The sequence below is a fragment of the Pseudopodoces humilis genome, chromosome 10 (assembly GCF_049639895.1).
Source record: "Pseudopodoces humilis isolate 2021_Gansu_Grassland_sample_001 chromosome 10, ASM4963989v1, whole genome shotgun sequence".
In the NCBI taxonomy this organism is placed as follows: Eukaryota; Metazoa; Chordata; class Aves; order Passeriformes; family Paridae; genus Pseudopodoces; species Pseudopodoces humilis.
This window is the reverse complement of record NC_142209.1, coordinates 6,166,088-6,191,349: the sequence shown is the minus strand read 5'-3', so window position 1 is coordinate 6,191,349 and position 25,262 is coordinate 6,166,088. Positions and strand designations below refer to the sequence as shown.

Genomic DNA, 25,262 nt, shown 5'->3' with positions numbered 1-25,262 from the left:
AAGACACTTGTCTAAACTGCAAAGTATAGTTACCTTCCTAGAAAGATGAGGATGACTACGACTGAAACAGCTGTGATAGAACACTGATGAACACCTGCTTGTGGATAGAGGGTAATGCAGTCTGTGACACCCTTGATTTCATTGGGAGTTCTACTGTTTGTTGCAATTTCTGCAGTTTTTGTTTTTTATTGGTAACACAAAAGAACAGTGATTGTTACTAGGAAATTTAGGAGTATTTTACCTTGTTTCATTTTTGGTCATTAAGACATGACTGTTCTAAAAATATTATCTTGATTTTCTCAAACACTTACTGCTGACATATTCATTGTATAATGTGAATTTATGGATTTTTATGATGAGCATTATCTACAGAGTGTCATTGTTGTATTTATAGCCAGCTTCTTATATTTTAACATATTTTTGTGCAATTACCTTTTAGACATGTGTCATCTGAGATCCTTTTGTTTTCTAACTACAGATGCATCTTGGTAAACAAGTTATATAGCTGTTCCTATACAGAGTTTTCTTGGTTTTTACTCCTTTCCTTGTTTAAGAAGATTTGATTTTGCCTAATCCAGTGTAGCTTTATTATTTTTGAGTGCCTTCAGAACTCCAAGAAAATGTATCATTGCTGAAAGTCAGCTGTTATGAGAGAAACTTCAGATTAAACCAACTGCTGAATGGTTTAATTGGTCTGTTACCTAAGACTTCTGATCATTTGCTTTATACAAATGCATTTCAACAGTTTGCTGTGCTTTAAGCATCTCATAGCTGCTATTATTAAAAACCATGTTTTGAAAATGAGTTAAGAGACATCTTTCCAGTTTAAAGCCTAGGCCCTGGCCAAGCCTTGGCTTTACCTGTATAGAATGTTGGCCAGCAGATCCAGATGTTTTCTACACCAAATCAGTATCTGAGTCACTTTTTGACTCAGCAATTTGACCCTATTAATATGACAGCTGGATCAATTTTGAAGTGGGCTTGAAGAATCATTTCTGGAGGTGGTTATCCAATCCTTCACTGATTTTGTTGTCTGTTTGCAGACTATGGGATGCTGGTGCAGTGTTTTAGTAGTTAATAGTAGTTTTATATTACATTTGTTATTAATAATGTTTATAATCTGACTGATTTCTGACTGCTGTAGGCTTTTCATTCATTATGTATATAGTTTTGTGTTGATATTAGTATGCATGATACAAGTACATCTCACTTTTAAAAACATAAGGAACTGATACCCTAAAAGCATTTGATTAATGTAGTATGTACATTAGAAATTTAGACCACAATTCATTTTGAATAATGAAATATTTACATCAAAAATTTAGAAAGATCATATAGTCTGAATTTACAATTAAGTGTACCACAGCTAAGCCAAAATGATGCATTAACTTTAAGGGGAGAAGTGCCTATGTTTGTTGACTGGTTCAAAAAGGTCACCTGTTCATCTGACCAGACTGTCTGCCCCTGAAAATATGAGACCCAGTGAATGGAGAAGTCACCATACAGCCTTAGTACTCCAAGCAAGATCAGAAGTGGAGCTGCCAAGACACAGTTATGTCTGAAAACTACACAGACAGTTTGTCAACAGAAGTTTTATGTTATCTTCATAATGTTGTGTCTGTACCAATTTTCTTCAGTTATTCTGTTTTAAGATTTGAAAGAATGTGTTGTATGAATCTTTCTAACCACTCAGTCTCTATACATGAACAACTAAAACAGCTGCAGAACAAGTTACATGCCCTGAAAGAAGTTGATGACCCTGTTCGAAGTTGGTTAACCAATTGAGACATTATTTAAGTAGTTAAAATCTCTTATATTAGAAGAGAAATTAATTCTTGTTATAGTATTAATAGAGATAGTTATTGTAAGCTGCATGTTATCCTGTATCTGTAAAAGTCTGAAATGAATCAAGTCCAAAACCTGTGTTGTGCAAAAACAAAAAAGGGGAATTGTAGGAAAACATTTTAACAGAGCAAAAGCATGATATTTTAGTAAAAGCCTGTCTGCAGAACCTAGCTTTCAATCCAGGCAACAATATTAAAGGCAGTGTCCCTGAAACTGTCCTGGAACAGCAAGAATAAAGAAAAACAATGGCATTGTGTACATGGAAAAGAATGTAAAACAATATGTATTAACCAATAGTAGCTTGCTAAGCCCCACCAACCTTGTAGGACCCCATAAAAGTGTGCAAAAGATAGAAATAAATGACGTTTGCTATACTTCTATGAAGACTCAGTGAATAGTCTGAGTGGTTTTCCATTATTTCAATTTTGATTTTTTTCAATAAATGTGACAGCTATGGCTGGGCTTTAAGCTGCACAGACAAAATTGGCCCTAACAGATTCCAACTCCAGTAGCCTAGTTCATTAAAGAGTAGAAGAAAAGGAATCCCTAGGTAAAATAATGATAGGTTGGATTAGAACTCAAACAGGGGACCCCAGCTAGTCCCATTCAAGACTGAAGGCAGACATCTAATTGGTCAGTGAGCTGGGTGGTGTTAAGAATTCAACCAATCAAATGTTAAAGCACAGGAATTTTGAAGCCCCTATAAAAGAGGGTGTCCATCAATAAACTTTGGCTGTTCTTGCATGAACTTGGTGTGTTTAGTCATGTATCTGTCTCCAAAACTGTGACAAGGGGTGACACCAACGTGACAGACAGCAGCTGCCACGGGTAGAGAGGGGAGACAGAGTTCTGGCAGAGGAGAGCAGTGTGGAGAGCTACCTAAGAAAAGCAGCATGAAGAGCTACCTAAGAAGAGCTGTGTGAAAAGCCACCTAGGTCCAGACCCTGGTAAATAGAAGAACGTTGCCGGAAGACATGGGAGGACAGGTTTTGGTGGAGGAAAACACAGTCATTACAGTATGGACCCTCCTTTTATGAGAATGGGGGATAAAATATGAAGAGCAAGCTTTGTTGGCCTTGCTGATGTGGTCTAAGAACCACAGGTTGGACACAACCAAAGAAGCTGCCATTGATATAAAAACTTGGGAGCAGACTGGGAGATTTATGATCAAGACAGTCTCCATAGGCGATGAAGTCACCATAAGCATTATAAAGCCCTGAAGGTTTGTTTTGGACTTGCTGAGACAGTTAAAAGCCGAGTGGGATGCAAGGATGGCAGTGGGGATGCTGCAGGCACCACCCACTGAGACATGCAGTGAGGATGGGGCACCGGCTGAGGCGGCAGGGCCATGGACACCACACCGGGTGTGCAGGAGGAGAGGATGGATGAGGCAGCCCCCATGTGATAGCTCATCTCTAGCTTGTGCTAGAGCTGCATATGCCCTGTGCTAAGCCCTTTGTCACCATGGTCACGCTCAGACCGCCTCTGCCCAAGGCTGATTGGCTTGGCTGTGCAATCACGCCTAAGGTCCAGCCTCTGCTTGGCTCCACTCGCTCATGGGTGGATGAGTCACCGCGAGGTATGACAGCACAGGTACCCGGACGTGCTGGCGGGACACAGGGTCCCAAAGCCATGGTACCATGCACGCCGCTGCCACCACAGCCGGAGCTTGGACAGCCACAGGGACACAAATCAGCAAGGGACTTGAGAGATTCCTGTGGAGGGAACCTGAGCCATCGCCTTTCTGCTGAAACCCAAGAGGATGCAGCCGCTGCGCTGCCGGTAGCTACACCTGCTCCAGTCAGTGTCTGGAGACAGGTAAAGCAAGCAATGATTCTAAGTGGGGATTTTGAGGGTGCAGATAAGATTGACATGCCTGTATCAGGTAGTTGGGAACCTGGGGATGGGCCATTTGAAGCATATCCGGTGCTGAGAGGCAGCGGAACTGTGCCAGATTAAGTACACTCCCTTTCAGTAGCCGGTCCACTCTGAACTGCACCAGCTCGCCGCAAAGTACAGACTAGGATCTCCTGCAGTAGGAGAAATCATGCTGCGATTTCTAACTGCAGAAGTAATTCCTTTTGATATTAAGCAGCTCACTAAGTTGATATATACGGCAGTCCAGTATATGGTAGAGTCCACCTCGTGACACAGTACAGAGGAGCAGTGTGCTGGTTTCACTTTAATTGATATTTAGTAAGAAGGAAGAAACCACCCACTGAAATTATTTTTCCGAGAGAAGCTGCTGGGAGCTTCCTCTGTGCTTGGAAAAAAAACAATAGCTGGTTAGTTTTGAGAGTTGATAATTGATTAAATCATTTAGAAGCTGGATCCACCTCTGTGAGATCCACATTTTAAAAACAGACAAGGCCGGGAAAGCTCTCTTGGCTTCCGGCCTTGAACAGGTAACGAGGGCCGGTCCCTGCTCGGCCTGGGGGCAGGCAGGGCTGGGCTGGGGCTCTGCTGCGGTGCTGGCCCCTCCCGGGAAGTCTGCCGGGTCCTGTTCTGGTCCTCTTCTGCTAGGGCCCCTTCCCAGGGGGCCGAGCCCTTCCTGGGGAGCTCACCGAGCCCTTTGCAGTGGCACCGCCGGGCCACGCCGGTCCCTGGCTCGGCTGAAATTCTGCTGCGGCTGAGTTTCACCAGAAACTGCCGGGCAGGGGGAGGGGAAGCTATGGACCGTGCTGCCTTTGAGTGTTAGCCTGGTTGCTGAGATCCTAGCTGTCCTTCCCCAGTGCAGCCACCGAAAATCCTCCGTAAACAGTCCCTGGCAGAGACCACGTGACCATCCACAGGCCCGGGCAATATTTAACCCTTTCACTACACAGATGAGACCTGCAGACCATGTCCCTCTCTCCAGGGAAAAAAAGGACAGAGTGATGACACATAGAAAGACAACATGAAGACGTGTTGGTCAGTAAATAAACAGTCAAGCCCCAGATGGAAGGTGAAGGAGATGCCTTAGTATTGAGGCTGAAAGTTCCTTTGGTAAGGCCATGGAGATGAACTGTGATACACTACAATATCCCTTTTAATTCATGAGTAAGTATGGGGGGATGAAGTGTTGAAACTGTAGATGTGAGCAGAGGTATCCATGATGAAGCGAAATAGATGTTGAAGTAGCTGTGATCCCATGAGAAGCTTGAACAGAGAGAAAGAGTGATAAAGACCCTTTGCCTCCAGGGAAAGAAGACGACCTCTGTTCCCAGAGATGAAGATGATCACAGAGATAGATGAAGAGAACCTTTGTTTTTGAACAGCTCATCCTGAAAAATACTACCCTATAAGTTGACATGGCCCATACACATAGCTGTAGGAATGCTGTGAAAATGGGAGGAGTTTCACAATTGCAGATCTTTTCCCAGGCAGCTGCTATTTGTGGAAATGAAAAGCCATGAGAGAACTGTTTCTTGTGGAGAAGTCTCCATGGCATGGCAAGAGAAACTCCTCTCCCTACAGGAACTGATGAAAGACTATTGTATAGTTGGTAATTGATTTAAAATGCCAGGTTTTGTCTCTACATTGTCAGTTGGGAAAGAAAAGCAGTCAGGCAGGGGGAGGAAAAGAGTTCTGAAGGTTTTATTCTGAGTTTTATTAATCTTTTAGTTCTGTTAATAAAGTTTTCTTCATATCTTTTAAGTTTTAAGCCTGTTTTGTCTTTCTCCTAATCCATATCTCACATCAAGAATTGAGTAAGTACACTGGTGATTTTAGCCAGCACTAAACCCACCACAAGCAGGAACTAGAAAACTTAAGAGTTTTGCAGCAAGATCCATGTTTTGGGGCAGGGATTCCTCAACTCCTAGGACTGCCATCAGTGGGAGACCCATAACTCCAAGCATGATTACATCCATTGGTGGTGGCATAAGCAAAAGACTCGGGGATGCAACTTGTGAAAGAGAAGCTGCATACCCTTAAATCCCTGGTACAAGAGCAACTAGTTCAAGGGCACATAGAACCATCAACGAGCCCATGGAACACTCCAGTATTTGTCATACAAAAGACATCTAGTAAATGTCTTGCTACATGACTTAAGGAAAATCAGTGCCGTTATGGAAAGCCTGGGTGCTTTGCAACCTGGTATGCCATCTCCTACCATGATACGTTTCTGATTGTGGACTTGGAATATGGTTTTTTTACTATCTCATTACACCCTGAAGATATCCCAAAGTTTGCTTTTACAGTGCCATCCATTAATAACACTGCACCAGTCAAGCACTATCAGTGGAAAGTTCTGCCACAGAGCATGAAAAAAAGGCCCATAATTTATCAGTGGTACATTGTACAGGCACTCCCATCAGTAAGAGAACAATTTCCAGAGGTGTACTGCTATCACTACATGGACAACATCTTGATAGCAACCCCAACCAAAAAACACCTTTCACAGATTCGGTCTAGCCTGATACAAGCATTAAAAACATTTGGGCTGCAGGTAGCACTGGAAAAGGTGCAGCAGCACCTTGGAAATACTCAAAGTAATGGATCAGACCATCCAGCTACAAACAATTCAACTCTCAGCCAAAATTTGTACTTTAAATGATGCAACCCAAAAAATTTTTGGTATCAGAAACTGGGTTAGACCCTATGTAGGATTGACAACCCAACAATTGGCACCCTTATTGAATATCGTTAAAGGTGATCCTGAGCTAACTTCTCCTGGAAAATTAACCCCAGAGGCAAAAGCCGCTCACAAAACAGTAGAGTAGGCCATTACGAACAGACAAGTCCACCGGATATGGCCAGAGGTGTGCATTACTGTATTCATTTTCATTGTTGATTTTCACCCTACCAGTATTACTGGACAGTGGGATGCTCAGTACCCCAACCCATTGCACATTTTCGAGTGAATTCTCTGTCACTAGAGGACATGGAATGATTCACACAAACACATCTCAGTGGTGTGATAGAAAAAAGAGAGCTTTATTTTCCTGACTCCAGTATTTATAGATTTTTTACAATGACCAGGGATTGGATAATTAAGTTACCACCTTCCCAATCACACTGGTCATGCGAAACATACATCAAAAGACGCTTCTTAGAAGGAATGTATAAACATCTATGTTTATAGTTACTTTCCTGGGAAAGTGTCTAAAACTATGAAAAACAAAATCAGAAGGCTTATTTTTCAGGGCGACAGATTCTCCTACCTCACCAACCTAAAAAGATAGCACCTATCATCTTCAAGTTAATTGCACAATTAATCATCAAATGCCATCAGAGATGTTTACAATTAATGCAAGAGATCCTTCCAAATTTACTATACCTGTGCCAAAAGAACACTTTGAATGGTGCTTTGCCAACAGCACAGCTTTACAAAGTGCCTTGCAAAATTTCTCAAGACAAATTGCTTACCGTCTACCAAGCCATAGATTACTGCAGTTGAGTGGGACCACTGCACTATCTCTAAAGCCACTAAATAGTTGCACACCCCTGAAAGGTGTTACAGTATTTACTGATAATTCTGGAAAAATGGGAAAAGCCATTGTAACAAGGAAAGAGGAAAGTAGACAGCAAACATTGGAAGGTTGTGAGAGTGGATCACCTCAGCTGGTGGAGCTATGTACTGTAGCTATGGCTTTCCAATATTCCCCATATTCCTTTTAATATTGTGACTGACTCTGCCTACATTGTTGATATTACACAGAGATTACACCAAGCACTATTAAGAAGAATTGACAATGCACCACTATTTGACTTACTAAAAACTTTGTGGCACACCATCCAGGCCAGAACTTGCCCTTATTACATCTTACACATCAGAAGTCATACAAATTTACCAGGTTTCATTGCAGAGGGCAATGCTCAAGCAGATTAGCTAGCTAGCCCTGCTTGGACAGCACCACAGCCAGACACCACAGCCAGCACCACAGCACCCGGGGCCAGGCCTTAGTCCCACGGTGTCCCCAGGACCGCCCCTTAGCCATTGGGGCTGGCCACGCCAGGGAAACGCCCGAACCGCCCCTGCCCAGAGCTGATTGGCTCAGACCAGAAGCCGCGCCTACCGTCCCGCCTCCGCTGGCCACGCCTGCCTGCCGCTGCTGCGGGTGGGGGGCAGAGGTGACGTCAGGTGAAATGCCCGGATCCAAAACCGGAAGTGCCCCAGAAGTAAGAAAAGGCATACCGGCGACGGACTCCGGCCCGGGGACAGCACCCAGCGCGGCTCCAGCTTCACCACAGCTACAACCAGAGCGCTCACAGCCACAAGCAGACACACAGCAGAAAAAAACTCACAAGACCTCCACAGAGAGAACCAGAGTCTTCACCTGACGCCAGCTCCAGCTCCAACACCACTCCTGTCAGACACTATCCCAACGCATGTGAGCTTCAGACTACAAACCCTGATGAAAAATGCAAACTTGTCTACTTTAACTCTCAGGTATTCGAACTTGAAACAAAACCTGTTTTATATATATGCACGAGAGTTCTAATCTGTATTACAGTGTTTATTATCATTGTTAATTTGCATCCTACAAGAATTATTAGTCAGAGGGTATCACAATGGTCCCTCAAAAATGAGAAACTGGATACCAACTCACAATTAATACCTTTATTTGACGTCCTAAAAAGTGACCCAAAATTAACTTCCTCTAGAAAATTAACCTCAGCAGCAAAAGCTGCTCTTGAAACAGTGGTGCAAGCTATCTCAAACCAACGAGTCCACCAGATATGCCCGTAAGTGTGTTGCACTGTATTTGTTCCCATTGTAAATCTGCACCCTACTGCTATTATAGGGCAGTGGAACACCCACTGGCCTGACCATATACACATCCTAGAGTGGCTATTTTAACCTCATCAACCAAAAAAGACAGCACCACAGCCAGACATGCTAGCACAAACAAAAATGTCACATGATTTCTTCTATCAAAGTGTTCAGATGCTACAACAGCAATTCCACCTGACAAACACAGAAACTCGTAATATTGCTAGCACCTGTGCTGATTGCCAGGGCCACACTGCACCACTACAGATGGGGGTAAACCCTCGTGGACTGGGTACCTTACAAATCTGGGAAACTGATGTCACACACATAACTGAATTTGGATGTTTAAAATATGTACACTTATCTATTGATACCTTTTTATCAGCAATATGGGCTACAGTGCACGTGGGAGAAAAGGGTCAGGATGCCATTGTACACTGGCGGTCAGCCTTTGCTGTTTTGGGCATCCCTCACACCATCAAAACAGACAATGACCCTGCATACACTTCATAGAAAACAAGACATTTCCTACAGCTCTGGGGTGCAGCACACCACACTGGTATTCCTCAAATAGCAACGGGACAAGCCATTGTGGAAAGAGCACATGGCACTTTAAAGTATATATTTGAAAAACAAAAGGGAGGAATATCTGGTGAGATACCACAGAGCAAGGTAGCTAAGGCTATTTATATACTACATCACTTAACAGTATCAGAAAAGTCCCAGAACCCAGTCATTTTAAATCACTATCTATCATTACAATCATCTGGAGATGAACAGTTGCCTAAGCCCAAGGTAATGGTGAAAGACCTTCTCACTAATAAGTGGGGAGGCCCGTGGAGTTTCATTACCTGGGGAAGGGGATATGCCTGTGTTTCCATGGACACTGGAACATAATGGGTATCTGCCATATGTGTCCATCCTGCTCTGTATCCTGCCTGGACCACAAACAACACCCTCCTGACAGAACCTCAACAGAGGTGATGGAGCAGATTGAAGAAGAGTAACCAGAACAACTTATTCACCTACCTCATGAAAATCAGAGACTCTTGGAAAGACAGTTCACTTAAAAACTTTGTTTACAAATTGTTTTTCTGCTAAGTTGGGTTTTCTCATGGTTCTAAATGTTGAATGTTACAGAGTTCAGGTATAATCTCAGTTCTGAACAGGTTCTTTTTTAATGTTAAGTTGTAACTTCTAACTATAAGTAGTTGCATATAACTATATATAACTATAACCTGTTGCATGTTAGCTTGAAGGATTGTGATCTTACCTGCCAGCTCGGGAAGTGAGTGTTGCAAACTCAATTTAGTACACAAAGCATGTTGCTAGCCAAGGAGAACTAAGTTTTGTCAAATTACTTGGAAAACTTCATTCAAGTTAAACCCATGCTGTCCCTGTTATCATGTCTGCAAAGGACCCTTTCAGATAGGATAAGAGAGAGCGTTTTATATTTTTTAATTTCACCAAAAAGGGTGAATTGTCACAGTATTGTCACAGTACAGCTGGTCTGGACAAAGTAAATCTGACCATAACACAAATCTAATTTAGCTAGCCTAATTCATGTCTGAACATGTCCCTGGATAAGTTACAGGGGACCCTCTGCCAGACCCCTTCAAGCTGAGAAGAAAGCACACCACTGGCCAGGATGCTGGGCAGGGAGAGAGATCTCAGCCAATGGCTGTCTAGCCCGGGAAATTTCAATTCAGTATTTAAGTGAGTTCTGAATAATAAACGAGGCTGTTTTGTCTTGTGAGCACCTGGAGCACGAGTTGTGAGTTTTGTCTCCCCATCCACGGCTGGCACGTTACACAGTGCCACCCCCTGCCATAGGCAGGGACACCTTCCACTATCCCAGGTTTCTCCAAGCCCCATCCAACCTGGCCTTGGACACTGATAGGGAAGCCACAGCTTTTCTGGGCAACCTGCTGAGCCAGGGCCTCAGCACTCTCACAGGGAACCATTCCTTCCCAATATCCCATCTAATCCTGCCCTCTGTCAGCTTAAAGCCATTCCCCTTGTCCTGTCACAACATTCCCTTGTCCAAAGTCCATATCCAGGAAGGTTTAAGTAATACCATTTCCTTTAGGTAGGAAGAATTTCCATCACGGGTGTTTCTGCTGACAGCATTTTTTCCCCCTCCCTTTGTTTAGGAGAAGCAGGAGATGCGTGTAAGGGGAGTTCTGCAAAGCTCCAGCATTCCCAGAGGAGGAAGACTGGCTTGGCAGTCTTCAAGGGCCCTCTGCCACAGATACAACAAGCAGCTCCAGCCAGCTCTGCCGGCAGATTTATCCAGCGAGCATCCATGCCGGATGTGAATGGAGGTGTTTGGGATTGGGATTGAAAGGGGAGTGATAGCCACCCTGCTCTGTGAAGGCAGCGCTCTCCAGAAGAGAGGGCCTTTTATCCCTTCTTCCTGTCACCAGGGACAGGACCCAGGGAAAGGCTGGAGCTGTGTCAGGGGGTTGGGATGAGTATCAGGAAAAGGTTCTTCACCCAGAGGGTGGTGGGGCACCAAACAGGCTCCCCAGGGAATAGCCATGGCCCCAAGATTGTCAGAGCTCCAGAAGCATTTGGACAATGCTCTCAGGAATGCACAGGGTGGGATTGTTGGGGTGTCTGTGCAGAGACACAGACTGAACTGGATGATCCCTGTGGGTCCCTTCCAGCTCAGGATATTTTGTGAATCTGTGTCAGCTGGACATTGGCACAGGGCTCATAAGACTTGGCTTCAGAATTTACCTGAATTTTTAGTGGTAAATGGGATTAGTCTGGTAAAATAGAGAGGATGAGCTGGTACTTGGATTGGAGCACAGAAAGGCATAGATGGCTCTTCATAGACCATTCAGGCACTCCAGCAGAAGACAGGAAGCTAAGAAAAAAAGAGGCGTTCCCAGATAGAATGGAAAGATAAATTTGAGCGTAACTAAGGGTGTGAAATGTGGGTCAAGAGGGCAGTGAACAATAGTAAGAAATATGCTGAGATGACTAAAGCAGTGAGAAAGAAGGTGAGGAGAAAAGCAATTAAAAAGATGAGCAGAGTCACTCTAGTTTGGCACTGAGAGCTTGATGGCTGGACAATATACATGAGGAGAAACTAGTAGCCAGGTGGACGTGCAAAGAATGACTAACAAGGCATCAGGCAATGAATTCTGTCTGTCAGGTGCTGGAAACACAAAACCCAGCATGGAGCCAAGGAGGAGTCAGAGCATCATTAATTCAGTCAGGTCTGCTGCAGTCAGGGATCCGGGGTCTCATTGTGAGCATCTAAAAAATAAGGGAATGAAATGGAAAAGCCATCAGCTCCCTGGATACTCTGAAATATGAGGTGCAGCTGCAGCTATTTTTAGAAGCATGAAATATCCTGAGTGGGAAGGGACTCATAAGGATCAATCATCCAGTCCAACTCCTGGCTCAGGACACCACAACAATCTCACCCTGTGCATCCCTGAGAGCACTGTCGAAACACTCCTAGAGCTCTGGCAGCCTTGGGGCCCTGCCCATTCCCTGGGGAGCCTGCCTAGTGCCTGCCCAGCACCTTCCTGGGGTAGAACCTCTTCCTGATCTCCAGCTTTCCCTCAGGTCCTGTCCCTGGAGGCCTAGAGAAGGCTAACACATAGTACATTTACATAGAACAGGGCTTGCAAGCTAGTTGATAGCATTTAGATTCTACTGAAATCTGCTGAAAACTACTTGGACAAGCTATTAAAGATCTAATTCCTATAGATCTGCAACACTAGTAGGCCGATTAATAAATTAATATGGATTCTTTATTAGGAAAAAAAAAACATTTTAAAGAAAAAAGCTTTTTCTGACAAGAAAGAGGAAGATGGCTTAACTTTAGCAGTATTATTGATATCATCACACTGCTGTGTCCCAGCAGGAGATCCTGTGGAAAATTGTACCAAGATCAAGGACGGGTTACAAGAGCCCTCATTTTCCTTCCAATGAGAAACTGAAGTGTTTTGTACAGATCCTAAGGGCCACTTTGTAGAGGGTGGGATTGTGCTTAAGATGTGGAAGCAACGTCCCTTTACTTTGCCTCTGCCCTGCTGGCATGCCTGGGAAGCAGAGAAGCATGCTGTGAGCCAGAGATCCTTGTGCAGCACACACAGCCATGGAGGCCTGGAAGACTCCCATGGGAGGAGCTGCTGCCCAAACAACAAGAGCCCCCTCCCCGCCTTCCGGTCCTCAGTGTAGGCTCAGGAAGGACTCTGGGAGCTCTCTTGGTCACTGCTGGTCACAGCTCCTTCTCATGGACTTGACAAGGCTCTCCTGCCTCTCCACCAGCATCTCTTTGCAAAAAATGTTCTGTGTTTGCTGCAAACAGTGAAGCTGCCTCCAGGAGAGGTGGGTGATGGTGCCAGCAGCCTCAAGGAGACACGGTCTGCATAATCAAAGGCTCCCTTATGCAAGAGTCTTGCTGTCAAAGCCAGGCCAAAACAGCCCTTTGCTTTTCCGTCATTCTTGACTCAGTGGGGAAGCATCAATGCAAATATCCCTCTGCAGAGAGGAAAGGCTTGGAACAATAATCTACTGCAAAATGGAACTCTCTAGATTTTAAAACACCTTCTGGTGGTCAGGGCATTCAGTAAAACATATCAAATTGCACTTTGCCAGTAAGACCTAAAAAAACTCTAAAAGATAGCTGTATGGAACCTGCAAAATCTTCTGGGTTGAAGTAAGTGCAGGATTGGCAGCAGTGCCATGGCTCACACTTCTATGGGTGTCTCACAAACACTTAAAACAGAGTTATGCTTGAACACTTTGGGCACACCACCAGGATGCTATGGATTCAGGAATGTTAATGTGCTACTGCTGTGAACTGATACACTTCTACGGGAAGTCTCCTCCCATCTTTAATTCACTGCCTGGAAGACCAGAAGCTTCAGTCTGTGTGTTGTTGACTTGACAGAGAGAAATACTTCAGTGGAATGTAAAGGAGCAGCACAGCTGGCTCCAAATTTATTTAACATCCCTGTGTTTACACTGTAATACCTATGGGACAAACAGTGCTGTGATATTATTTGTTGTTCTGTGTGGTTTTTTTCCTCAGGAATAAAGAATCACCACAATCTAAGGAGGCTGGAAAAAGGCCCATATAATCATTTCTCAGTGTGACATGAAACAGAAATCAAAGCTTTCAGACAGTTTCTCCAACTTGACCTATGAAGTCTGGGTCAGCAGTTTTCAGTGTACAGAAAAGGAGGCTCAAGTTACGCTCCTCTTTCTGTGCACAGAAATGATAAGATGAAGGGTAAATCCAAGCACCAGTCATGCAGCAAACTGCAAACTGGCAGTATTTCCCAGAAACTGAAGCAAATGCAAAGGAATTTGCTTTGAGGGTTAAGCATGTGTTGCTTAAATACCAAATCTGCCACATGCCACATCTGTTACAGCCTCTTTCACACAAACCAGCTCTTTTCCTGTGGGGATGAAGTATTTCCCAGCTTGTAAAAAGGACAATTTACCTGGTGGCAGGTAGCCTAGCCAGGTGTAACACTTACTTTATGGAATAAGCCATGGATCCCAGGAAATATCAACATCAAGTTCACACACAACATGGCAGGGGTCAGCATACAGGGACCCCTTCAAGGCAGGACAGCATCAGACCAAAGTAAAATAAGGGTTTCCTCCACAAGGGGAGCAATGCTGAGAAAGGCAAAGAAAAACTCTTTTTTCCATGACTGAAACCCACAGATGCTGAGTCTCCCCTAGCTGTACTGGGATAAAGGTGTCCTGTAGAGCTCCGTGACAGTGACACACCTCCTCCAAGGATGTGCAGGACTCCCTGTGGGATCATTCTGCCTCCCAGCACATTTGGCCAGCATCAAGCTCCACAGCCATAGAAATACCCACTCTAGTCCCACGGATAGCAAAGCTTAAATGGTCTTTCATTTCCAGCTTGTTTTTTTGGATTCTTTCCCACTCTTCTACCCATGCAAGAAAAAAACCTCTTGTGTTTCACCTTCTGAATGTGTGATCCTTGGCCATAGAGCTGTCACACAGACAATCCTGTGTTCAAGAAGCTGTTCTGGGTTGTTATTTGATTCCCAGGGAACTCTGGAGATCTTCATGCAAAAGATGCAGAAAATTCCTGCAGAAGAAACTAAAAATCAGGTGTTTTCCTCTTAACTCCAAGCTGGAGCACCTCCTGGGCAATCACTTTCAATATGCAAAAGGTATGTCCAAAGATATAATAAAATAAATCCTAGGAATGAAAATGGCTTTGTAACCATGACTTTGAAACCTGGTTGGTACCTGAAACAGGTAACTAGTGTGCTCTTACAGCATAGATGGTGACATACTTTGGTGTTTTAGTTGCCTCTGGTGCCGCTATAATCAGTTTTCCTCTGCAGGGAAAAAATTAAAATAAGGTATTTCTGTGGAAGAGCCTTTTCTCCAAAAGCAGAGGGAAGAAAGCAACGTTAAGAAATGTAACCCGGGGGGCAGCATAACTGCTTCTGACAGGGCTAAGACAAAGACACTCTGTAAACTACAAAAACCTTCAGTCCTATCACAAGCCCTTCAGACTTACCTGTAACCAATATTTACAGTATGGGTAAGGATGTGTTTATTCTGTTATATACCTGACCAGACAGAGAGGGAACACAGGCTTTGTAAACACTTCCCAAGTGTATTTATTAGCCAGGACTGATCTATGTCAAAGCATGACCAACTTCATACCTCAAATGGCATTTCATCACAGTGCAGTTGCACAAGCCTCTGTTCTCCCTGAACGCATCCTTGATATGCCAAGGCAGACTTTAGCATACCACTTACTCAGATCAGTTCCTACATTTGTTTGGGCTTGAGCACAGAAGTTAAAGAAACGTTTTGTTTTCTCTGTCCCAATCATTTGAAAAGTTTCTTTCTTTTCTTCCTCCACTGTTTATTATCCACATCTTCGGTATCATCAGGAGGATCTGGCATTACAAAGCCATCAGTCATTTTATAGTAGACTATTGTGGAGTCTGTCTCAACTATAGCCAAGGTAACTGACACCAGGGTGTCGGGATCCTCTGCAGGGAGAGAGGCTTTCTTCAGTATTTCCCTTAACCTAGGAGAGGAAAAAAACCACTTAGAAAGGAGTCCACAACCACCTATGATGGCACAAAGGTAGAACAGTGTCATTTTTATTCAGCCTATTTTCACTCTGCCAACTTGTCTTCACTAAAGTGAGCATGGTATCTGCTCTAATAAAAATCTAAAGCTGTGTAATCAAGCAACAAAAGAAAATAACAGGATCAGTTACACACATCTCTGCTGGAAATGGCTCAACACATGCTTCTAAGCTTTGTTTATGTGCACTTGTGTGCATGTGACTCATCCACCACAATCCTAGCATGGCAATCTCTACTGGCCTTGTTTTCAGTAGACTTATAATTATATAAGTTATAATTATATAAGACTTATATTATATAATAATATATATATATATAAAAAAGACTTATTATATAATTATATAAGACTTATATAAGAAATCTAATTAAATAACACCTGGTGTTCAGCTGGAGAACTGAATAATTAAGACTTGTTCCAATTGCAGAGGTAAGTCTTCCAGTCCCTGTGCCACAGGTCTCTGCCAGACTGTGGAAGGCCCAGGAGCCCAAGCCAGGTTTCTCTACCTCCCTATCTAGACTAGAAGCCACAAGACTAATGTTCTTCTTCAGAACAGTCAGCCCAAATAATGTCTTCCCTAAAAGCTCAAGACAAAGTTATGCAATTTTTCCTGTTTAGCTTATTTTAGGAGTAACATGCCAGTTACTTTTCGGTTCAGAGCTCAGGACAACACTGATCCCTGGAATCCCTGGATTCCTGGTCGGACTGAGGAGTAAGTTCTGAAGGAGTCTGGTGATGGGAGACAGAACAGTAACACTTCCCACAGAACATTCCAACAAAAGAGCTTCCTGATTCCCCCTTATGTCAGGTGCAAGAGGGCTCCTCTAAGATTGCTGGGACAGGTTACATTCCAGGGGGAGTTCAACTGTGCACCAGGAAAAAATAGTCCTGGCTTCATGCACCCTGGAGAGTTCATCCAGCAGAGTACAGGCAGCTCTGAAGCCGGGCATTGCAGCTGAAAACAAGGCTCTCTCTAAAGGCACCAGCTTTCAGGCTTCAATCACCATCTTCCCTCAGAATCCCTTTGGTCCTCTAATAAAAGCCAAATGGAACCCAGCAGAGAATGAGCAGCAGCCTGGAAAGCCTCGCTGTTAAGCTCATGACCTTCTTAAGGATCCATCTGTGTTCTGAGCTGTGTATAATCTAGTCTGGTAAATTCAGGAGAGCCTTTCCTCCTGCCTGCACCACTGGCAGAGATACACAGCAAGGCAACACAACAGTTAGTTATTTCATGCAACAGAGATACCACGGCTGAGAAAAGCCCCATCCTAGCCCTCCCACATAAGCACATCTCTAACACAGCAAATAAGATGAGAGAGACTGTGCTGGCCACTGGCAGAGGAGAGCCAGACACTGTAAGACTCCTTCAGGTAATGGGACATCTACTCCTCACTGCCACCTCAGCAGTGCCTCTGTCTGCGCATTTACTTGGTGGTTAACTTACTCTGTGCTCAGCACCTCCAGATCCTGTCACTTCCAGCCCCTGTGCAAAGGTACCCCCAGCACCACAATGTCCTGCCAAAACCCTGGCAGGGGACAAGAGCCTGGGAAAAAATTACAGACGTCCTTCTTGACACAAGCAGGGAGCAAGAATCCAATTGTCTCATGCAGAATCATGAAATTATTTGGGTTGGAGGGGACCTTAAAGCTCAGACAGTTACATCCATGGGCAGGGACATTATCCCAGTTTCCTCCAAGCCCTGTCCAACCAGGCCTTGGACACTTCCAGGGATGGGGCTGCCACAGCTTCACTGGGTGGCCTGTGCCAGGGCCTCAACAACCTCAGCAGCCAAGTGTCAGGAGAAAGCTCTAAGTTGGCAAGGCCAGACCGGTGGCAGAGACCCCATGAGGAAAGAACTATACATGAAGCAGTAGAAATTAATCTCTCTTTCTCCTGGGAATGAAATATAGAATTAATGATAAAATGCCAAATTAAAGGGCACAGCTGCCCAGGAGAGATATCTTGGGAGCCAAAGAAATAGAACTTCTGTTGAGTGTGGGCAGTGTTGTATCTGAGAGTAGACTCGGGCAGAGGCCTGGATTCACCTGTCAGCCAGGGCAGAAGCGCCCTCCTATTTTCTTTAGTACCTGTCACAGGTTTTCCTCATAGTCTATTAGGAGGAGGGATGGAACAGTAAGGCCTTAGATCTACATTCCTAATACTCATTTCTTCTTATAGTGCCAAGTACAAACACCTGAGACTATTTCCCCCTGTTTAGCAACTAGGACTTCGTAGATGCCCCATGATCCCAAAAGCAGCCAGTCCTGACAACACGTTAGTAACATTTCTTTGCATTTCTTCTTCCTTTTCAGGAGACAAGAGTTCCAGGGTTTATGTAAGGAGCACAAAGACATGCCACTGCATCAGGAGGATCTGCTAACTCTGCTGTCCAGAGATAAAGAATGACAACTGCAAATGTTTTCTTTTTCCTCTTCCCCTGTTCCTCCACACAGGCAGCCCCAAGACAAGGACTCTCATTCACGCATACCACAAGAGCCACAGTGCACTGCAGCACATCTGCAAAGTGGTGAGAGGCTATCTTTTAGTGGGATAAGCTTTGGAATTCAGGAAGTCTGTGTCAGACATCATCCCTTGACCTCCTTCCCTGAAGGCATCCCCAGCAGCCCCTGTGTCAAGCCTGCTCCCAACATTCCTCTGTACCAGCAGACATTGCAAAGGAGCCACGAAACCTCTGATTTTACGGTGCTTGCTGCCTGCCACGAGCAGGAAGATGAAATACTGCAGCAAAGGTATAGCTTTTGTAATCCTTTTAATGCATTTAATGTTGTCTATAGAAAAATAAAGCAAGCATAAACTGTTGGTGGCCTTCTGAAATACAAAGAATGCATGTCTGACATCCTAAACAAGCAAGAAGCTTTTACTTCAAGGAAAACAGCTATTAAGGCTGCCCTTCTCACAAAACAGCTGCAGACAATGATGGAAATAAAGTCCTAGGCAAGAAGCCCATGTGGTAACACTCCCCAACAGAGCCAGCTGATTTAGATTACCCAGTCAATGGCTACCAATAAGCTCCTTAGTGACCAGTACAATCTGCTACACCATACAGGTGATGACAACTATAAAATATGAATTTGCTTAAATAAAAGTGGATTTAACTTTTCTGAAAGTGTCAAAAATTAGTGGAACAGAGGAATTCAGTGCATCCAGTAGTCTGGCAAATGCCAGCAGCCTTGACCACCTACATTCCTCAGCACCCTGAGCAGCCTTTCCCTCTGGGTCACAGCTGTGTCAGGACACACTCTGGAACTACTGATAACTGATGGAACACTGACACCAAGGGGCTCACGACCACTTTGGGCTTGGTTCCTCAGTTGTGTTCCAACAGTGTGAGCCCCACAGAAGCTGTGGGGTCAAACCTTTGGCATGGCCTGGCTCTCCCTGGGTCCTCCTTTTCCACAGGAATAACAGCATGCACACTCCACTGTCTGCACAGCCAGTTTTCAGCAGAATGGAGAGACTTGACACAAGAAAAAGTGCAGCTGAGAAGCAGTTCCTGCTGTTCTGCAGGGTCTCAGTAAAAGCTCAGCACATTTTCACTAGTTTCAAGTAAAGCCTGTGCTGGAAGAATGCACTGTGTCACTTCATCACCTCCTCAAGGACAGCAGACAAGATACTCCATCACCTGAGCACATGTTCACCCACAGGCTCAGCCTGGTAACGGATATCAGGGATAGACACTGCTACCCGTGCCACCTCCTTGTGATTTATGCCAATGACTGCCTGGTAAAAAAACAACAAACATCTAGAGCCCCAAAAGGGTGCACAGAACAATCCAGCAGTGTGCTGCTTCATGCACAGTGAGAAATCTAAGCCAAAATACATTGCACTACTCCTTTGCCTCCTCTCCCTCTGCAGGCTGAAAAGCCAGGAAATGTTAAAACAGGCAGCACAGAAGCTTTAGGTGTCCCACACAAAGAAAGTACCTCTTGAACAAAAGCATTGTGAAAGAAAAACAACTGAACTTAGAGGAATACAGATACCACAAGAAACACTCTAAAGTTTTATAAAAACCACATAAGTAGAATAACACTAAGTATTTTTTATAAGAATTCTTATTTGTTGGAGATCATGCAGTGCAATGTTTCCAGTGTAATCTGAAAGCCCAGTTCTTAAACCTCATGGTGCCTGCATGCTCACTCAAATACAGATCTGCTCCCACCAGGCCAAATGCAAACAGGACAAAGCCCTCATTATCTACCCTGGAAGCAAACACACATTCACCTCATTCTCCAAGAGATGCAAAGTATTTCACCTCAAACACTGCTGCCCAAAGAGCTGGCATTTCTAAAACACTGTGCATTAGAAAAAGGGCTTAGAAAAGGTTTCCTAGACATCTCCAGTCAGCAGGGATTGCTTTTTTCTACCGAAGAATTAATAATAGAAGCAGGTTTAACTTACTTAACATTTGCAAGGAGCACTGCAGCTAAGGGAATAGCACTAGCAATGTCATCCTGCATCTGTCATTACTGCTGCATTCAAACTCAATGATAGCAGTGAACTGACCTGGTCTTCTATTACTGTGACAATTAATAGCTTTAAAATAAAACAAATCCAAAAGCAAAACAAGAAAATCCACACAAATTCATCCAGAGTGTAGAGGGGAATGTGGCATCCTTCCCCCATCTTAATTTTGCACTATATGCCCTCAATACCCATCAAATCTGTGCTGTGTTTCCCAATATCTGCTCCTAACAAAATAACATTGCCCTTTTCTCTGGGAGAAAGAAACAGATGTACAGCTGGTGACACTGAGGTTTCAACTGACTCTGCAAAAACCAACCAAGGGCAGAATCATAAAGAATTCAAGCAGCAAGTTCTGTGATGAACAAAAGAGCATTTCAGATACACATCCCATGCAATGCCTCTGAGAAGCAGCATCACTGCAAGCTCAGAGCAGTTTTATGGAGGTTCACAGAGCTCCACTCAGCTGAAATGGAACTACTGCCTTCTATCCCATAAAAGCCAAAGGCTTTCAATCTGCCCTTTATACTTGGATGAATAATTCCTTGCAGGCTTGGCCAGCCTGAACAGCTCCCTCCCCTGCTCGCCAGGCAGGGCTGCAGAGTGCACACAAGTTGGTCTCTGTGCCACTGCAGAGATCATTACCCCAGGCATTGGAGCATGCCATAGTCCCAGGCTAGGTCAGGACCAAGGCACAGGAACCTCCCAGAGAGCACAATTCCTTGGATTTAGCCAGCACTGTAAACTTGAGCACAGCTTGCCATCAGGAATGCTGCTCCAGACCCTGCTCCAGGGCAGGCAGCAGCATTAACCCAATGCCTTGAAATGTGTGGGAAGGAGCACATGGGGCTGGGAGAAGGTATAAATGCATACCACTTTTCCTTGGGATTTTTTTCCAAAACACATGAACAGGGAACTCTAGAAGAAACTCACTTTTTGTAATGGAAACAAAAAAATAAATGCAAATAAAAAATCACATGCCACACTGGTCAAGAGAAGGAATTGAAACCCTGAGGAATATAAAGATCTTTTTCCATGGAAGTTCAAGAAGAAAACAAGACAAACCACACAAAAGGGAGATATCAAAGTTCTGCAAAGTTCTACAGACACACTTACTACTGGATGTTCAGCCACAGTACTGCATAATCAACTCTGCTGTGGGAACTGCAATCTCATTTAAAATATTAAATTTTAAAAAAAAGTTAAAAATACTAATAAAGAACTTGCATTTAGGAGCCACTAATTACATTTTCAGTGGGTGATTTACTGCATGAATAAATTACGCTTATAGCAAGGATTACTAACAAAACTGTGCCAAGGATGCAAGATGCATGTCAGACTTCCAGAGTTTTAAAATAACAAGATTTTTCAGTTTATAGTGAGATTTATTTCACAGTCTACAGACTTTGAAGACAGTAAATTCCAGTCCTCACATTTCCTTCTCAGGATGCTTATCAGCTTTAAAACAAAACATTTATGTATTGCTTTTTTCTAAAGTAAGTTAGCATTTTAACAGAATAAGCCTTCCCAAACTTGTAAGGTCTCCATAACCTCAGGCAACTTCATCCTTCATTTACAACACTTGTACACGAAATACAAACAGAGCAGTGACATGTCATTTAATCTGTTTATCTGCAGTGTTTTGCTTAGACAGAGTTATTTGTCTGAGACAGACAGTGCCCAGTTCTATTAGATCGTGGACCTAATGCCCTGGTCCTTGAAGGATAAGGCTTTCTAAGCTATCTAAAAATTCAACTGTCAACACTGTGAGCTCTCCCAACTTGCTGAGCTTAGTTTATGCAAGTCATTTCTGCCAGCTCTGAAGCAGTATTCCCAGAATTTGACTGCTTCCTCCACTCTGGGGAGCCACAGTTCTGGAATGTACTGAAAATGAGGTACTTGGCATGCACTAAGGTGTTATAGTTGAGCAGCAACTACACCTCAGCCTACGCACCTACAAACTCCTCCCACAAGCATGAGTCCCTGCTGAATTCAGAGGCTCCCCAAGCCTCAGCCAGCTGTGTGTGGGTCAGAGCAAGCCAAGACAGAAATTGCACTGTATTCCCCAGGGCTTTGCTCACAGAAGATTCAGTAGTCTTCATCTGAAGAACATACAGAGCACAAAGCCACTTCTCAAGACTGTGTAAGATCATTTACTCTTTGCTCCAGAGCCCATAATTCTGTAACTTGGTGGACTCCTCTGCAGCCCTACCCTGTCACAGCTGGATAAGTAGCTTCCACCCAGCTCTGCAGAAGCGGACAGTGAGCTTATGAAGGAGAACAGCTTTTGCCCTCAGCAGTTAACTGTCATGCTCAAACTGGACATGATGAAATTTTGTAATAGGCTAAAAAACATTGAGGCACTCATATCTGTCGTTTGCCTAGATGTCCTGCTGGTAATTTCCACAGCAACTTTCCTATGGCCTTTTAAGGACACACTTCTCAGTAGCAACCAAGTAGAGAACTTCATGAGACACCTGAGAAGGAAGAGCTTGGCTGACATGGATTTGATGTAGAGAACCACTGCTATATTTCTCTGGAAGACCAAGCCCACAATAGTGACTAATATTTGCAAAATGTGAGATCTTTTTTAGCACATACATAGTATTAAAATCCACTGTTTTCTAGTGAATCACTTTCTTTCTTCTACCAATAAGAAAAACACAGAGCAGAATGAAGATGGAAGTCTGATTTCAAGGTGTCACTTCCGAACCCTACCAAGATCTTACTAGTTAAACAAGGAAGTGCTGCCCATAAATGATGCTGTTACTGGCTTCTTTCGCAGTTAGCACAATTCCAGGCCCAGAATAGAGACAGAACATTTTCACCATCCCAAATCCTTCCAAGGGCTTATTTTCAACACTAAGCGAGCTGCATTCACTTGTACTCGTACCTCCTCCCCTGCTTTTAGTAAGTAACACAAAACCCAAAGCACTGCTTTGACCAAAATGCACATGCACGTTCAACACCACAAATATAAGTGTTGTACACAAATACAACCTCCCTGCCTGACAACATCCATGGATATTGAACACATACAGGCTTTTATGGACATACCTGGCACTGCAGCCTGGGATTCAGCTAATTTTAGTGACAATACACCCTATGTTGTTGCTCTGCAGCAAACCCGAGTCACAAACTGTACTTTTAATCAATGTGATGCATTCACTCTTTGCCTCTCCACACATCCTTCCAGTACCGGATTCTAGACACTCCGGTGCCAGAGGCAGAGCAAACAGCATCACCACAGAACAAACAAGTGCAGAGGCTCCTTGTGAAAAGATCCAATGACACAGTAAAAGATAGGACATGCATGCAGTGGAGTATCTGTCATTACAAGTCAATCAGAACATACTCCTAGCCTTTACCCAATGCCAGGAATCCAAGTTTTCAGCCCAGGTGGAAACACACTATATTAACCAAGCACAACAGCTCAGCACGTAGGTGGAATTCCTCAAAGATCCCACATCCTCACTGGCTGCCTTCTATTTCCACCTAAAATCTTGTCTGAGCTGAGAGTTGCAGCATGTCCCTTTCATTCACATTCACACACACGCACGCACGCACACCTCCTACTTATAGACAGGCTGGATGACACTCAGCATTTCACCTTGCAAGGTGCTGCCTCTCAGCAGCTTTCCTCTGCTACGGAGATCACATCATATTTCTCTGCAACACCAAGCCCCCAGGAATGATTGACCAATGGCAAATATAATACTTTTTTCAGCACAAAAATAGTACTAAACCCCATCAATATCTAGTAAATAATTTTCTTCCCCCTCACCCAACAAACAGCAAAATTATGATAAAAGTCTGTTAGCAAGACATTGATCTGTCACTTCTAAAACCCAAAATAAAAAGCAAAAACATCTTAGAGTGCACACACACATCTAGTAAGTGCAATTAATTAGCTACCTACCACTGTGTCAGGCTGCTGCCCACAGAGCAAGAGGAAGCAGCAAAAAACAGTAAGATTTGCAAAGCCAGCCCTGAGCCAGCTCCTAGCAGGAGTGGAAACAGAAGAAACTGAAAAATGTACAATCATATGATGCTGCTGAAATAGTTCAGGTCTTCAGAGTCATATAGTAAACACCAGTCAGAGAAGGCAGCCTTTATCAGAGTAAATTGTGTCTGTGGCTGCTCTAGGGGCCAGTTAAAATAGACTGTAAAACTACTGAAGTGGAAATTTTCTAGGCTGTATCTTTAATGTAACAAATCAATGGCTGTGCTGTCTTCTGCTTGAAGAATTGCTCTTGCATGTGTGAGGAAATTAAGCCAAAAATCACAGGCACATGAGACTCTAGATGTAAAGTAAGAGGAGTTTCCTATTCAAAGTAGCCAAATTATAATTTGAAAACAAAAGCAAAGTAAACCATACAAGGCTTATCCACAAATTTGACAATAAAAAAAAGCTGCTTCTTGGGCAGCCCCAAGAGGATTTCTTTCCACTTAGGTCCTTTCAAGTCCAGCAACTCAGGAAGCATTGTGTATTTCCCAGAGTACAAAATCAGAACAAGAATGTTCAAAACATAAGCTGTGTATGCAACTCCAGACAACAGGAAGTGTTTATCAGTGGGCATCACGTTCTGCTTGACCGCCAGTAATGATTTCCAGACAGGGAGAGGCAGAGACTGATGCAAAGCTGAGGTTTCCTTAACGTTCCAAGCTGCCTGTATGTCTGCAGAACCCAAAATAACACTGCTTACAGGCTGACAAGTTGTTTTCCTCTGATATTCCTCTATTTCCTCCTCCTTCCCCTCTTAACCAAGCCATCACCAGCCTGTAAAATGTATCTGTGCTCCATTTTCTGTCAGTGGTAACCCAAGACAAGCACTGAGCATGCTCTCACCTCTCATGGCTGATCAGGATGTGTGCAGGCACCGGCACCATCACCTGGAGCGCCTCCTGCTCCTTGGCACGGGCATGCAAACACACCAGCTGCAGCTCTTCAACTCCCACAGGCTGCACCTCATGCCAGTTCCTCCCTAGAAATGTTCATTGGAGATGGGAAGGGCAGGACACAAAACTCAAGTTTTAATCACTCAAATAATAAATGCAGTATCTAAGTTAATATCTAAGGTTTTGTTTCCCTCCCTCTCTTCACAGGAAAACTCC

General features: G+C 43.9%; 1 protein-coding gene and 1 long non-coding RNA gene across 3 annotated transcripts in view; one reads left to right on the top strand and one right to left on the bottom strand.

Moving 5' to 3' along the window:
• The window catches only part of TSEN15 (tRNA splicing endonuclease subunit 15), a 46,900-nt gene that overhangs the window by 19,445 nt on the left and 2,193 nt on the right, over positions 1–25,262 (bottom strand). The window contains exons 3-4 of one of the 2 annotated variants that reach the window (XM_005531306.3): positions 24,997–25,132; positions 15,159–15,602 (exon numbers count right to left, since the gene is read on the bottom strand). In XM_005531306.3, the coding sequence (XP_005531363.1) occupies positions 15,398–15,602; positions 24,997–25,132 (341 nt within the window). In that variant the 3' untranslated portion in view covers positions 15,159–15,397. Of the gene's footprint in view, positions 1–15,158; positions 15,603–24,996; positions 25,133–25,262 lie in introns of those variants that run through there. The other variant, XM_088060619.1, reaches the window with a different exon arrangement.
• On the top strand, positions 7,899–13,568 carry LOC106628616 (uncharacterized). The gene is made up of 2 exons (XR_015773376.1): positions 7,899–8,218; positions 10,696–13,568. It is a non-coding gene; the product is annotated as an uncharacterized LOC106628616 (long non-coding RNA).